The 15,752-nt window shown below is 34.6% G+C and overlaps 1 protein-coding gene across 5 annotated transcripts in view; it reads right to left on the bottom strand.

Moving 5' to 3' along the window:
• Nucleotides 1-15,752, bottom strand: part of ABCC9 (ATP binding cassette subfamily C member 9) — a 143,159-nt gene that overhangs the window by 123,977 nt on the left and 3,430 nt on the right. For all 5 annotated transcript variants that reach the window (XM_009425746.4, XM_063785876.1, XM_016923817.4 and 2 more), the window contains exons 3-5: nt 14,408-14,569; nt 11,677-11,818; nt 3,834-3,955 (exon numbers count right to left, since the gene is read on the bottom strand). In XM_009425746.4, the coding sequence (XP_009424021.1) occupies nt 3,834-3,955; nt 11,677-11,818; nt 14,408-14,549 (406 nt within the window). In that variant the 5' untranslated portion in view covers nt 14,550-14,569. The remainder of the gene's footprint in view (nt 1-3,833; nt 3,956-11,676; nt 11,819-14,407; nt 14,570-15,752) is intronic.

Raw genomic sequence — 15,752 nt, 5'->3', positions numbered from 1 at the left:
TGGGCATTCTTGTTGTGTTTTTTATCTAAGCGGAAAGGCTTTCAATTTTTTTGCATTCAATATGAGTCTAGCTATGGGTCTGTCACATGTGGCTGTTATTATGTTGAGGTATGTTGCTTCTATACCCAACTTCTTTAGCATTTTTTTCATAAAGGGATGTTGAGTTTTATCAAATGCTTTTTCAGCATCAATTGAAATGACTGTATGGTTTTTCGTCCTTCATTTTGTTAATATGACACATAATATTAATTGATTTGCAAATGTTGAACCATGCTTGCATTCTAGGGATAAATCCCACTTGATCATGATGAATGATCTTTTTAATGTGTTGTTGAATTTGATTTGCTAGTATTTTGTTGAGAATTTTTGCATCAATACTTAATTGCATTTCACATAATGGAAGAAACAATTGAAAAATGAAATATGAAATAAATTTCACATACAATAAAAGGAAAGCAAAGAAAAATACTTGAAATAAAGTTAACAAGACATGAAAGACCTCTACACTGAAAACTACAAAACACTGCAAAGGGAAACAAAAGACCTGAATAAATGAAGACTGGATTGTGAAACCCAATAGTGTGAAGATGCCAATTATCTCCTGAATTGTTTTATAAATTCAATGCAATCCCCATAATGGTCCTATCAAGCTTTTTTTTTTCTTTTTTCTTTTGGAGAAATTGTAAACCTGATTCTAAACTGTATATAGAAACCCAAAAGAACTAGAATAGGCAAAGCAAACTTCGGAGGAAAACAAAGAAAATGTTGTGTGACTTATAATTTATGACTTCAAGGACTCCAAAGCAAGAGAAAATGTTAGTAGCATAAAAATCTATGAATACATCAAAGAAACAGAAAATAGAGCCAAAATAGATTAAATTTAAACAGTCATTTGATTTATTTTTTTTTACAGAAGTGCCAATGCAATCTCGTGAGAAACAGAAAGTCTATCCCACAAATGGTGCTGGAACACATTGATATCCACTTGGAAAAAAAAAAAAAGAACTTTGACACCTATCTTATACCATATACACAATTAATTTAGACAGAATCGTAGTCCTAAAAATAAAAATGGAAACCATAAAGCATCTAAAAGCAAACAGGAGAATAAGAGGAAAACATATTTAGAGGGAAGACAAAGATGTCTTAAGACACAGAAAGCAGTAACTAAGGACTAGAAGAAATAATAAATTATACTACATCAAAATTTAAAATCTTCTGCTCATTAAAAGGCCCTATTAAATAAATGAATATGTATGCCACAGACTAGAAGGAAAACATTATCAAAACATGTAACTGATGACATACTAATACCTAGTATGCGCAAAATATTCCTACAACGCAATAATAAAAGTGCAACCCAATGAAACATGGGCAAAAGATATGAATAGCCACATCCCAAAGATTAAAAATGGCCAATAAACTCATCAAAGAGTGTTCAACATAATTAGCAATCAGATAAATGCAAATTAAAACCGCAATATATTACCAGTACACACCCACTAGCATGACGAAATTAGACCAAGATCACCAAATGATGAACATGTGGAACTGGAACTCTTACACCTTGTTAGTGAGTATAAAAAATGATACAACCATTTTGGGAAAAGATGTCAGTTTCTTAAAATATGAACATTTACCCACTTATGGTATGACCCAGAGATTTCACTCTTAGGTATTTACCTAGGAGAAATAAATGCATATAGCCACAAAATACTTAAGAATGTTGATAGCAGCTTTTACTCTCATGATGGCTAAAACCTGGAAATAGTACAGATGTCTATTAACAAGGGATTGAAAAAACTATGATATAGTTATACAATGAAATGCAACAATAACAAAATATTGATCTATGCTACATTACAGATGAGCATCAAAAAATCATGCTTAGAAAAAGAAGCCTTACTTAAAAGTCTATACCGTGTCATTCAATTTACATGAAGTTCTAGAACAGGCAAACCTAATCCATGGTGGGGGTAAAAATCAGAACAGATATTGCTTCTGTAAAGGTGAAATTGAGTATAAGAAAATTTGCATGGATGATAGTTATGTCATGATAGTGTTATATAGGTACATGCATTTAGCGAATTAAGATCGCTGTGTTTCATGTATATAAATTTTGTCTCACAAAAAGATACGCATGAAGCGTTCAGAGGTAAAGTATACTAATGTCTACAACTTACCTTAAAATGCATCAAAACTAAGATGGAGAGAGGTATGAATAGAAGGATGAAAAGATGTAGATATGTGATAAAACAAACAGAAAAAATGTAATTTGAAGAATTCAGATGTTGGGTAAGTGGGAATTCACATGATTCTTTCAACTTTCTGTACATTTGGTGATTTTCATAATGAAATGTTGAGACAAAATTACTATCTTTGTGGTCTTAAAATGAGTAACTTTCCTAGGTCCAAATTTTTCTCTGTTAAAATAACAAGAAATATTATATTTTATCTCCATGTCCTTCCAGCAATATGATCAAATTGTGCTGTCTTGCACCTAAATAACAATAGGCCTCTTCTGATTGCATTTCCATCAAAACATTATTAATATCTAAATTCCTTTCTTTTTACCATCAACTTTTCAAAAATAGATATTTAGCTTATTAAATTCTCAATTTCACATTATTTTTTTGCAGCTACTTGTTGGAAATTTCTTTCTTTTTTTTGGCATTTTCTGCAATAATGTCTGCCTCTCATTTTGCACAAAAGACCTTTCTACTAAGATAATTCAAAATGTGACAGCCTTTTAAATTAATATTTAACCCTCTCTACCTTTTTTATTAGATTGCCTTTAACAATCATATAATGTGACACAACATATAATTAAATAATCAGTATCTTTCATGCATCCATTTTCAATTTTCATGTCCTCTGGACAAATGAATAAAATACTGTGTGTGTGTTTTCAATATTTCTTCTCCTAATTTCTATATCATTAGTCAACATCATTTTCATTATACAACAATCAAAATCAGAAACAGTAAGCATCATTCACACAAACACATAATTCGAACTACAATTTCAGGAGGTTCATAGCCCATCTGTGATCCTTGTTCCATATCTTTATCTCTTTAAGAAAGAAAGTATACTCCAAGGAATACAGTGACGGGTCAGAGTATTGAACAAAACTCATATAGATGCGTTATATAATTTTGACCCAAGGCAAAAATAAAATTAGGAATATTTTAGACAGCCTCTGATTTCCACAGAACAAGGAGGCAAGAGAGGCTAATAAAACAATTTTAGTCACAATGCAGGTGTGAAAGGCCGTGATGTAATGGCAGCTGCTCCTCAGGACAGCATACTTTTCATTATGCTAGAAACATACTCTGCTACATAGTAATTCTAGTAAAATGTAGCATTCCCACAGCATCAGTGAAAGGCTTGAACCTTGGGAAAATGTCCTTGGACTCCAAGCCAGAGACAGAAACACCTGGAACTAGAGGAGATGACTTGTTCACAGGGCAGCATGGTGCCGCAGCTCCTCACAAGAGCTCTGATTCTTAAAATACAACTTCCGCAAGCCAGAAGGCCAGCCATATTTCCTCCACTTCCTTCCCCCCACCCCCCCACCCCCCTACACCACAGAGAGCATTTATTGCAGAAGAGATGACCTGGGGGTAAGGAATTTTCACAGCCTAGAGCAACTCAGCTTATCTTCAACCCCACATTTACTGGGCAGCTACAGGAGAATTAATCACTGGTTTTCCCATACTTTCTACTCCCCACACACTCTGATACTATTTACCCTGAGGAAAAAGAAAAATAACCCTTTGGGGGGAAAAACAAATAGCTCTTTAAGGAGAAACAACAAAAGTGATCATACTTACCTAAAAGTAATTTAGGAAAATTTGATGTTTCGATATTATGATAATACACTATCGATGTTGTAGTGGCAACGAATCCCATCACGGCTGGCATAAAGAGGTGGAGGTGCCTTGATTCCCGCCGCCTAGAAAGAGCAGTATGTCAACGCCTAAAGCTGATGGTTCCAGATAATTTCTTATTTTTTTTTCAAATTTTTTCATAAGAACTCTATCTTAGCAATAAGATGTTTAAAATACAGAATGCAATAGTAGTTTCCAAGATAATACATAAGGGAAGAATATATTGAAAGACATCGTTCTGCGGAAACGATTTATCTTAACATGAAGGGCCAAGTAAACAACCAAACTATACCTTAAAATGCTTACAAAGAAACAAATGTATAGCTACTCCTATACTGTAGGGCAGAGCTGCTGAAATAATTTAACAACTAAAGCAAGTGAAAACAGTTAACTCAATCTGAATTCCAATGTGTGTGAAAAGTGTGTTTGTTCCTTTGACAGCACTCCCAACTTGATAGTCTTCAGTGATTTCTCCATTCTCATTAATTCATTCAATGCATCTGTGATTGCTGGTCCAGCTACTTGGATGCAACCATGAAGAAAACAAGACGTAACATCTGTAGTCAAAAAATCTAGTATATTGAGGATACCAATAGCAAATAGGAAATTACAACACAGCTGAAGGGACAGTGTGAGAACATAGAGTGCACGTCTGGGACAAAGAAAGCTTTGAGAAGGAAGTGACTTCCAAACTGACACTTCAAGAAACAGGAATGGCTACTCAGAGGAAGAAGAGAGGAAGACAGTTCCAGGCAGAGGGGCCAATGTGTTCAAGGGTATTGCAAGCAATTCAGCATGACTGCAAGAAGAACAGACTTCACTCTGAAGGCAACAGAGATCACCAGGTGAACCAGTGATTCCAGACCAGATGTGCATAGTAGACAGCCCTCAACTCCATTGGCATTAATAATGCCACAGAGTGAAACATCTTGCTTTTCTCAAATTACTTGAAGATATTAGTACATAAATGGTATAGAGAAGAGAGTGACTAGTTCAAGATTAGGGGATAGGAGAACACTGAGAAAGTCATTCCAGGAGAGGTATGGTTGACAATGGGAACTGAAATATGGAAAGGAATCCACTGGTCAGGAAAAGGGTCATTTTAAAAAAGGAACAGAATGTGCAAATACATAGAAGCATGAAACAATACAACATGTTCAAAATTCCAAGTAGTTTAATATTCTTGAAACAGAAAGTTTAAGATAGAATGTATCATGGAAGGCTTTGTATGCCATGGTAAGAGGCTGGCATCTCAACCCGTGGAAAACTGAAACACTTGAATAGGTAAGTGGTATGATCAGATTTGTTTTAAACGGATAGCTCTAGCAGTCATGTGGATAAGGAAGTTGGTTGGTAATACACGAGTTTGTAGTGGAGGGAGAGAAATGGAAGGAAGAAAAGCAGTTAGGAAACTATGGGTATAAAGTCAGGTGACAGATGATAAAGGTCTGACTTCAGCTTTGGCAGCAGTAACATGAAGGAAATAATACATTTGGAAAAGACTGATTGGTGAAATAGACAGGAGTTTACTAACATTAGGGTATGAGGGTGATGGCAATAGAGAAGTAGAAGATAATTCCTAGGGTGTCTGTGTGGATGGCCGTGTGACCAAATAAGATTTTAAGAGGATGAGCAGATTGGAAAGAGGAGCTAATAAGTTTCGCTAGACATTTATGGATTGTGAAGGTGTCCAATAAGCATGCAAATGGAATTTAAGTGTCTGTAGACATTTGGAACATGGTCAGTGATATAATTTGGAATCATTAATATAGACATGGTAATAAAAATGTGAAAGTAGTATGGTAGCGCTTAAAAACCACCTACCACCTCCTGTAAATAGATCAAAATCATCAGAGGAAAAAATAGATAACTATTTTGTCAGTACAGATATTAGGAAATGCTTCTAATATTCTCTGACTATTGAATCAAAGAAAGAATCTGGCTGGACATGGTGGCTTACGCTTGCAATCCCTGCATTTAGCAAGGCCGAGGTGGGCGGATCACTCGAGGCCGGGAGTTTGAAACCAGCCTGGGCAACATGGTGAAACTCTATCTCTATTAAAAATACAAAAATTAGCCATGTGTGGTGCCGCATGCCTGTGACCCCAGCTACTTGGGGGACTGAGGCAGGAGGATCGCTTGGACCTGGGAGGCAGACATTGCAGTGAACCGAGATCACGCGGCTGCACTCCAGCCTGGGCAACAGAGCAAGACTCTGTCTCAAAAAAAGAAGCAAAGGAAAGGAAGGGGAGGGGAGGGGAGGGGAGAGGATGGAAGGGGCAAAGGAAGGAAGGAAGGAAGGAAGGAAGGAAGGAAGGGAAGGAAGGAAGGAAGGGAAGAAAAAGAGAAAGAAACAAAGAAAAAGAAAAAGAAAGAAAAGAGGAAGGGAGGGAGGGAGGAAGGAAGGAAGGAGGGAAGGAAAGAAGAAAGAAAAAAAGGAAAGAAAAGAGGAAGGGAGGGAGGAAGAAAGGAAGGAAGGAAGGAAACCAAAATTCACTTACTAATATTATTTAGGAAATTTTAAAGTGAGCACACTCCCTATCCAATCCTGTAAAATGTGGTCACAACCATACTCACAAGAAAGTTTATAACCTTAAACAGGTTTGATAAGAAATAATTATAATAAATAAATTAAAAGTCAATTTAAGATTTTAGAAAAAGAATGACAAACCATTATTAAAGGAAGCAATAACAAATATTTAGTAAAGATAATAGCAGCTACAATTAAGTTTTGTACTTATTGTGGCACTCCTTTATTAGGGATTTAATATGTCTTTTAACCATGCTAGTATTTTTATAGGATTGCTGTTATTTTGTTAGTTCTCTATTTACAAAGCTGCGTAGGTTTTGAATGGTCTTCAAATGCTATTTTTTTCCCTTAAGCTATGTTCTTTTTAGAGTATGATTTGCACACCTCGATGGCTTGGTAGGAGCACTTATGTCCCATTACAGCAGAAAGTCTTTAGTCAGAACATTGGAAAGAAATTTTTAAAGTATTATATTGCAAAGGTGAAAGAAATCATTTTGAAAGACAGAAAATGATAAAAATAAAAACCTAATAAAAACACAGTAATAGTGAAGATTTTAATACACTGCTTTTAGAATTTGACAGATTAAATGGTATAAAAACAAGCAACATATAGAACTTCAGTAATACAATCAGTAAACGCAATAAAATTTTGTCTCCTACAAAGTGTATATATTACTTTCTAATACTAATTAAATATTTATAAAATAATGAAGTATTTGACTATAATAAAAATGTTAATAAACCGCAAAGAGTAATCATTTTACAAACTACATGCTTTAATAATAAACCAATCAAATTAAACAAAAGAGCAAACTAAAAAGGATTCCTAAACCTAGGAGAGTAAACCGGAATCACAGGTAGAAATAAAAAGGTGAGCAAAAACTAATGCAGAACAAAGGATGTTCCAAAAGAAAAATTACTAGCTTTAAATGCTTCTATTACTAAAAAAAAAAAAAATCAAATATTCTATTAGGAAAGACTTTGCACTGTTTTTCTAATTGTAATGAGCATTTGTCAGATATTAAGTAAATAATTCATAAAGGTTTTATTTAAAAAAAGAAAGATGGAGTGATCAGCAGTGTCATAAGTCATAATTATGATAAAGATAAAAGAGTCTCCATTAGTTGTCATTAATAATCATGAAGATTCTTACAGAAGCAGTTTCCAGAATAAGGTGGGGCAAGAGAAAAAGCAAAACTAAATATTTGGATTTAGAAGTAACTAGAAGAGTGTGTTATCATTCCTCTTTCTTCATTATAAAATTTTAGATATTGTCAATTGGTTTTGTACTGGGTATTAATTTTATATATATATATTTTTTATACTTTAAATTCTAGGTTACATGTGCACAACGTGCAGTTTTGTTACATATGTATACATGTGCCATGTTGGTGTGCTGCACCCATTAACTCGTCATTTACATTAGGTATATCTCCTAATGCTATCCCTCCCCTCTCCCCACACCCCACGACAGGCCCCGGTGTGTGATGTGAGGGGTCCAAGTGTTTTCATTGTTCAAGTCCCACCTATGAGTGAGAACATGCGGTGTTTGTTTTTTTTGTCTTTGCAATAGTTTGCTGAGAATGATGTTTCCAGCTTCATCCATGTCCCTACAAAGGACATGAACTCATCCTTTTTTATGGCTGCATAGTATTCCACGGTGTATTTGTGCCACATTTTCTTAATCCAGATAAGTGACAGAAAGTTTTGAAAATTATCTTTATTCTACAGGTTATTGATGTCATATTTCTATATAATATGGGACCATAGCATTCTTCTGATATGTATTGTAAAGTTAGGATAATTATAAAAGTGTAACACTGCCCAAGTAGTCAATAAACAGATCTATATAGCACTATAAAAATTCAAATTTTTTTTTACAAATGAGGTTTTCAAAAAAGCAGACCTCTGAAAGGAGGAAGGAAAGAAGTTAAATGATTGGCATACCTGGGGAGGTCATGTTATACACAGATAATCTTAGGTCTCATCTGTAAAACTAAGACAAGATCCTCTCAGCGTAGATAATGTCACAGAATTACAGGCCAGTGGAGCAGAAAGGTGGAATAGGACTCTCCAGCACAAATGAGTTGAAAATTTATGTCTACACAATATGTGCAAACGTGCACAGAAATGTTTATAGCATTTTTTTTGATAATGGCCAAAACTTAGAAGCAATCCAGATGCCCTTCAGTGGGCAAATGGATAAATAAATGGTGGTATATCCAGACAATAGAATATCATTCAGCACTAAAATGAAATGATCTATTTGGCCATGAAAAAACTTAAAGGCACCTTAAATGCAGATTACTATGAAATTATATGGGATATATACTGTGGGGTTTTGATAGCAGGGAAGATTGGGCATATGTGGGGGAAAGATTATGTATATAGGGAATCTATTTTCTACTCAATTTTGCTGTAAACCTAAAACTGCTCTAGAAAAATTCGTTCATATTTTTTAAAGTACCTGAGTTCAGAAAATGTAAGCTTTATTTGCTAAAAATATAGAAGCACATTTAAATTTAAAAATTAAATTGAGCTATGATATGGTTTGGCTGTGTTCCCACCCTAAATCTCACCTTGAATTGTAATCCGAATTGTAATCCCCATGTGTTGGGGGAGGGACCTCATGGGAGGTGATTAGATAATGGCAACAATTCCCTCATGCTGTTCTCAACATTATCAGTGAGTTCTCACGAGATCTGATGGTTTTTTAAGGGTCTTTTTCCCCTTTGCTCTGCACTTCTCTCTCCTGCCACCATATGAAGAAGGAATTGTTTGCTTCCCTTTCTGCCGTGATTTTAAGTTTCCTAAGTTCTCCCCAGCCATGTGGAATTATGAGTCAATTAAACCTTTTTACTTTATTTAAAAAAAAAAAGAAGTAACTAGAAGATGATGTTTCGAAAAGCCTGAATAAAAAGGGTAAGGAGAAGTCTATACCTGAAGAGTAGAAGAGCATAACACAGAATCAAGGCTGTATTTTTACCTGTTTTTAGGACCTCTTTTATCATGACCACTACAAACAAGTTTCTACCATTAGGATATATCATTATTATTGTGAGTTCAGTCTGTGTTTTGTGAGGACCTGACTGAATCTACATATCAACCAGAGGAGTTCTTCTTGTCCACATGATGTCAAGTTTCAAAAAAATATTGGATGATCTATCTTCTACTTTATACATACGCATATAAACAGATACAGTAGCCTAAATGCTACTGTATAAAAATTAAGCCTAGAATTGGCTATGCTAGTATAAATAAATATACCAGCATTTTAAACAGTTACCAACAAGATAATATCCAATTAAGCTTCTAAATGTCTGGAGGGATGGCATCTATTAGAGTCTCTAATTTTTCTTTTTATCAGAAATTAAGACATGCACATACCTGCAAAAAGCCCTCATAAAACATTACAAAATAGTTGGTTCCATGACAAATGCTTAGAAGTTTCATTCCTTGTTAATTGCAACAGAAAACACAAACAGATGTCAGGGAGGTTCCAGTGCAATAAGAAGAAAATAAATTTTAGACTTTCCTATCAAAAAATTGAAAGGCCTTCTAATATTAACTCCTCAATGAAAGTTACACCATTTAGCATAATTTCATAATCAAAATTTTCCTATTCTTGAGTTTATTTTGTTACTATATAAGAAAAATATTTTCACCAGATTATGTTCAAGTTTATAAATATAATTCATTATATTTTAACTGTCTAATGAAACATCTTATTTTATAAAAATAACAAAATTCCTTTAAAAATATGGGTTTTCAAAACTATAAAACCCTGGAAGACAACCTAAGCAATACCATTCAGGACATAGGTATGAGCAAAGATTCCATGACAAAGATGCCAAAAACAATTGCAACAAAAGCAAAAATTGACAAATTGCATCTAATTAAACTAAAGAGCTCCTGCACAGCAAAAGAAACTATCAACAGAGTAAAAAGACAACCTACAAAATGGAAGAAAATTTTTGCAAACTATGCATCCAACAAAGATGTAATATCCAGCATCTATAAGGAACTTACACAAATTTACAAGAAAAAAACAAACAACCTCATAAAAAAGTGGGCAAAGGACATGAACAGACACGTGTATGAAAAAAAGCTCAACATCCTTGATCATTAGAGAAATGAAAATATAAACCACAATGAAATACCATCTCATACCAGTCAAACGGCTACAATTAAGAAGTCAAAAAATAACAGATGCTGGTGAGGCTGTGGAGAAAATAGAATACTTATGCACCGTTTGTTGGAGTGTAAATTAGTTTAGCCATTGAAGAAGACAGTGTGGTGATTCCTCAAAGACCAAAAAACAGAAATACCATTTGACACAGCAATCCCATTATTGGGTAATGGGAATATAAATCATTCTATTATAAAGACACAGGCATGCGTGCATATGTTCATTGCAGCACTATTCACAATAGCAAAGACATGGAATCAACCTAAATGTCCATCAATGATAGACTGGATAAAGAAAATGTGGTACATATACACTATGGAATACTATGCAGCCAGAAAAAAACAAGATAATTTCCTTTGCAGGGACATGGATGGAGCTGGAGGCCATTATTCTTAGCAAACTAACACAGGAATAGAAAACCAAATACCACGTGTTCTCACTTGGTAAATGATGAGAACACATGGACACACAGAGGGAAACAACACACACTGGGGCTTTTGCTTTTCAGAGGGTGGAGGGTGGGAGGAGGGAGAGGATCAGGAAAAACAACTAATGGGTACTAGGATTAATACCAGGGTGATGAAATAATCTGTACAACAAACCTCCGTGACTCAAGTTTACCTGCATAATAAACACGCACTTGTACCCCTGAACTTAAAATAAAAGTTTAAAAAATTGGTTTTATTACAAATCTTGATTTTAAAACAGTTTTGTGCTTTGCATCAATTTATGGCTCTATCCTCACTGATTCTCAGACTCATTCATCCTGACTCATCTATCTTTGCTTCTTTACAAAATAAATGGAAAAATCTGAGAAATAATTAATATATTAACATAAGTATATAGCTATTAGACCTATGTGTAAATGTAGACAATCTTTCCATTTATACCTATTTTTAACATTAAAAAGTTCAAAAAGACATAAGAACTTCCTGCAAGAGCTACATGGATCAGAGAGCAAAAAATATAAAGCACATTTATGGGCACAAGTTACAAAGATGTGAACTTGTGTAATCAATATACCCACTGGTATACTGCAGTGGTATTATTTAACTTAGATCACTTACGAGTCTGAAACAATGCCTTCTGCTATTTCACAGACATGCACAAACAGGAGAGCGAATGTAAGAATCCATCTCAGGTTATGTCCCGGAAAATGAAGCCATGTGTTGTGGTGAATTTGTACTTTTGAGCTTTGGCTCCCCCACCCTGGAAAAAAAGAGAGAAAAGTTAAAAACAAAAAGACATAAACCAAAGGCTCAATTGTAATAAACATAATTTAAATTATGATAAGCTTTAAGGCGGGGGTGGGGGGCTCCTGAAACCTTAACACTTTCTAGAGTAGCAATGGAAATCCTAGTCTATTTTCATTATTCAAAAGAATTACAATTAACTTTTACAAGACTACTCAGGCTAACACATTAACATTTGTGGCATTACTCAGGAATAATACCAACTCTGGATGACAACATGGTTCTACCTCATGCTAATCAGAAGCTCTTCCTGACAGCTTTCTGATTAATTCAAAAGGAAATAAGTTGATGATAATAATACATGAAATTTGGTGTAGAAAATCTTTGAAGACATGAAATCTACAAGGGGCTAAATCAAGAAAAGACATATTTGGTTACAAAATACAGGACTCATTAGCTGAGTCAACTCTTAATCATATGCACATCATATGAGAAAAATTGTTATGTATGACTAGGCAGGCACTATTATTCAACAAGTAGTACTGATACTTTTCTCAAAGAAAGCTAAAGTTCTTGATGATGAGCTTTTAAGCAAGCTCAAAACCATTATAGGTCCACCGTTAGCTTGCCACTGAAGAAAAAAATTCAAGGTTATATGTTAGTAAAATTCTGATCGTTTTCTCCCTAAAGTACTATATAGTTTAGTTACTATGTAGAGTAATACTAGGTCACATGTGGTGTGCTAGTAGGCCCCACTTTTGTCTTGTTTTGTTCTTTTTTCTCATTTTTTGACTGTAGAAAAAAAGCCCCACCTACTTCAAGAACAAATGGGGGTTTGGGCTTGAAATACTGCAGGAAAGAATTTCTGTATAGGCAGCAGATGCCCCTTTTATTTGAAATGAATATTCATGTCTTAGTTGTTTTCAATTTATTCATCATTGGAAGGTTAGTTATATTTAATATATTCTACTAGAACTTATGCTGTAAACTCCCATAGGCAAGTTCTATGTCTTTTTTTGCAACCTTATGATTTTCCTAGTACCTGATAGTTTTTAAGATTGATTTATGATCCTTCACTAATTCAAGCAGCCAATGTCATAAATGAAAAGTCTGAATTTTTTCTATTTCCCTTTAACAATGTCCCCTCAAATTCTCTTCTATTCAAATACCCTGGTGCCAGCCTCTGTGCTGGATGCTAGGGATACAAAATGGAATGTGCCTGTTCTTGCTCTCAAAAAGTTAACCAGATGTCAATAATTGGGGAGTTATTAGTTGTGGAATTACAGTTAAAAAATCCGTTTTTCTACTTTTGGCCAAAGGGCATTCTTCATGGCCTACAAATAATACTACATAAACAAAGACTGATGTTTCTACATATGGCCATTCTGGTCTCAATATATTTAGCATCTGTACATTTGTTCAACATAACTATGTACCAAGAATTATGTTGGCCTGTGTATATACCATATGATGAGTTCTTTAATCCCCCTTAGAATAATGCCAAGCACATAGTATCCTCTCAATTGATATTTGTTAAATGAATAAATAAAAGTGTATGAATGATTTTCAAACATTCCCTTAAAGTAGATCATTAAATGTTGCTAGTTTTCTTAAGAAAATGCATCTGAAAACTTTTTCACTTATTTAATTGGAAAGATACCATACATGAAAAAATTGAACACAATCAACTCAAAATAGTGGTTGTCTCCTGTGAAAAGATAGGAACGTAGGATATGGAAAGAGTCACAAAACCAGGAAATGGTGTGCAGAGAGAGGTCCTTTCATTCTTATTTCTATATTCTTTAGATGAGCGTTGGTAGGCTCAATGGATATTTATTATATTAATGTCCATCATTTTAGGTATCAAAATACTTCATAATTTTTAAAAAGTTAAAGGGTCTGTTTGGGTAAGTTATACAAATTATTCATAATTGCCCCTAATTATCAGATTTTTTACATATGTAAACTGTAAAATAATAGACAAAACTGTATTATTAACTTCTTTCCAAATTCTTTGTGAATGTCCTCTTTCTACATAAAACACAACCTCATCACTCCCACTGTAACTTGCATGCTTGGCATCTTCCAGTTCCCCACTCATCTTCCAGTGAGTGACATGTCACTCACTATCTTCCCCACCACCTCCAAAGAGTGAGTTGTTTCAGCAGGTTAATTTGTTCCTGTGCTTGTAAATAGGCTTACAATGTGGCATAGTCATTTCTCATGACTTTAACACATCTGCCCCACTGGACTATTCCCTGAAGGCAAGTACTCTTTTATTCATTTTCCATTCCCTTTACCTAACCCAAAGTAAGTGCTCAACTAATGCTGTAGATCTATCTCATATATTTCTCTTTCCTTCTTTTTAAAAAACTGCCGCTGCTACCTGAAGGCCATGCCTAAGCAAGCATGTGACCTCGATTTCACCTACGGAAGATCACCTGTCAAAAATATATGTTTGAAAAACACAAAATACTTGCTTGTTCATTTCTCACAGCCATCAGCTTCCATGTTACAGAAATTAAGTCAACATTATCCCAAATCTCAGCCATTAGCGAGATATATAAACATCAAATGGTATAACATAAGATACTAGATTACTTACCAATAAACAATATTGGAAAAGTGATAAACAACAGAAAGACGTGAGGGACCAGGTTGAGGGCATCCACAAAGCAGGAATTTTGTAGTACACCATCGTTGATATTATATGAAGAAATGTTGTTACCACAAAATGAAAGGCTCATTTCTTCTTATATGGTTTACTCTAAAAGGGAGAGAAATGAGAAAGAAAAATCCTCTTGTTAGTAAACTCTTGTTCATAAAATTATTAAAGCCTTGAATAGGGGGCTATATCATAAAATTAATCCCTTTTATTTTGATAGCTGAGGAAATAAGAAACTCTGTGCCAAAGCAACTTGAAGGTTTCTTATAAAATACGTCCTATGAGATCTTCTTTTCCATAGCTTTTACTTCCAGAGAAAAATGCTTTCATGTGGAAAATGTATTATAATTAATATCTACCTATAGTAGTACCTCAAATGAGTGTCTGACTAAAATGCTTTCAAAGAACAAAAATGGTCATATATTAAGAAAAAGGAGAAAAAAAATTGAACCAATGACTAAAAAGTCAAAATGGTATAATTTCATATATTTTCCCATACTCACTGAAAATGTACTAATAAACAACAAAAGTTGTTCAGTAAACTGTGACAGAGTTTGCTGAAACATTTCACTAGTTGTGGGAAATACTAATATACAGAAACAAGTGTGCCTGCGGTAATGGCTAACAGTAATCAGTCTTTCCCTGAAGAATATTAAAAATCAAATGCTCAAGATGAATTAAACCTAACTCAAATGACAAGTCAATGAAACTACTCAGATTCCATAGTTAGAATATTCTCACATGAAATACACTCTGCGCAAGTTTGAAACGCAGGATGTCTTTTAACTGGAAATTGGTACTCCATGAGTAGAAGTAGATGAGTTTAGAGAGGAAACAGAGGACAAGGTCACACTGTGCTTTGTAAGTCATCGTCAGGATTGCGGCTTCTACTCTTAGTGAAGTGGGCCACTGGGGATTCCTGGGCAGAGGAGTGACGTGCTGTCACTTACATGTTAAATGGTTCTCTATTATTGCTGTGCCCAAACAGATGGGAGATGAGCAAAGGTCTGCTCCATCAAAATACTGCTGTGAAATTCCAGGAAAAGCTTTGACATTCTGAAAACTTATTTTATAATGCCTACTACTTATTTAAGTTCTGGGCACTTCGCATATCTTAAATCCTCAGAACAACCTTGTAATTCATCTTTTACAATGGAGGATACTGAGGTCCAGATAAGTTCAGTAACTTGCCAACCAGTAAAGCGGTCATGTCCACACCCAAATGTCTGACTTATAAACTATTTCTTCCCACTGTATTACACACCCTCCAACCTGCTTTTTAAAG

This window comes from Pan troglodytes, chromosome 10 (genome assembly GCF_028858775.2).
Source record: "Pan troglodytes isolate AG18354 chromosome 10, NHGRI_mPanTro3-v2.0_pri, whole genome shotgun sequence".
NCBI classification, from domain to species: Eukaryota; Metazoa; Chordata; class Mammalia; order Primates; family Hominidae; genus Pan; species Pan troglodytes.
The sequence above is the reverse complement of the archived record's forward strand: the minus strand, read 5'-3'. Positions and strand labels throughout refer to the sequence as shown.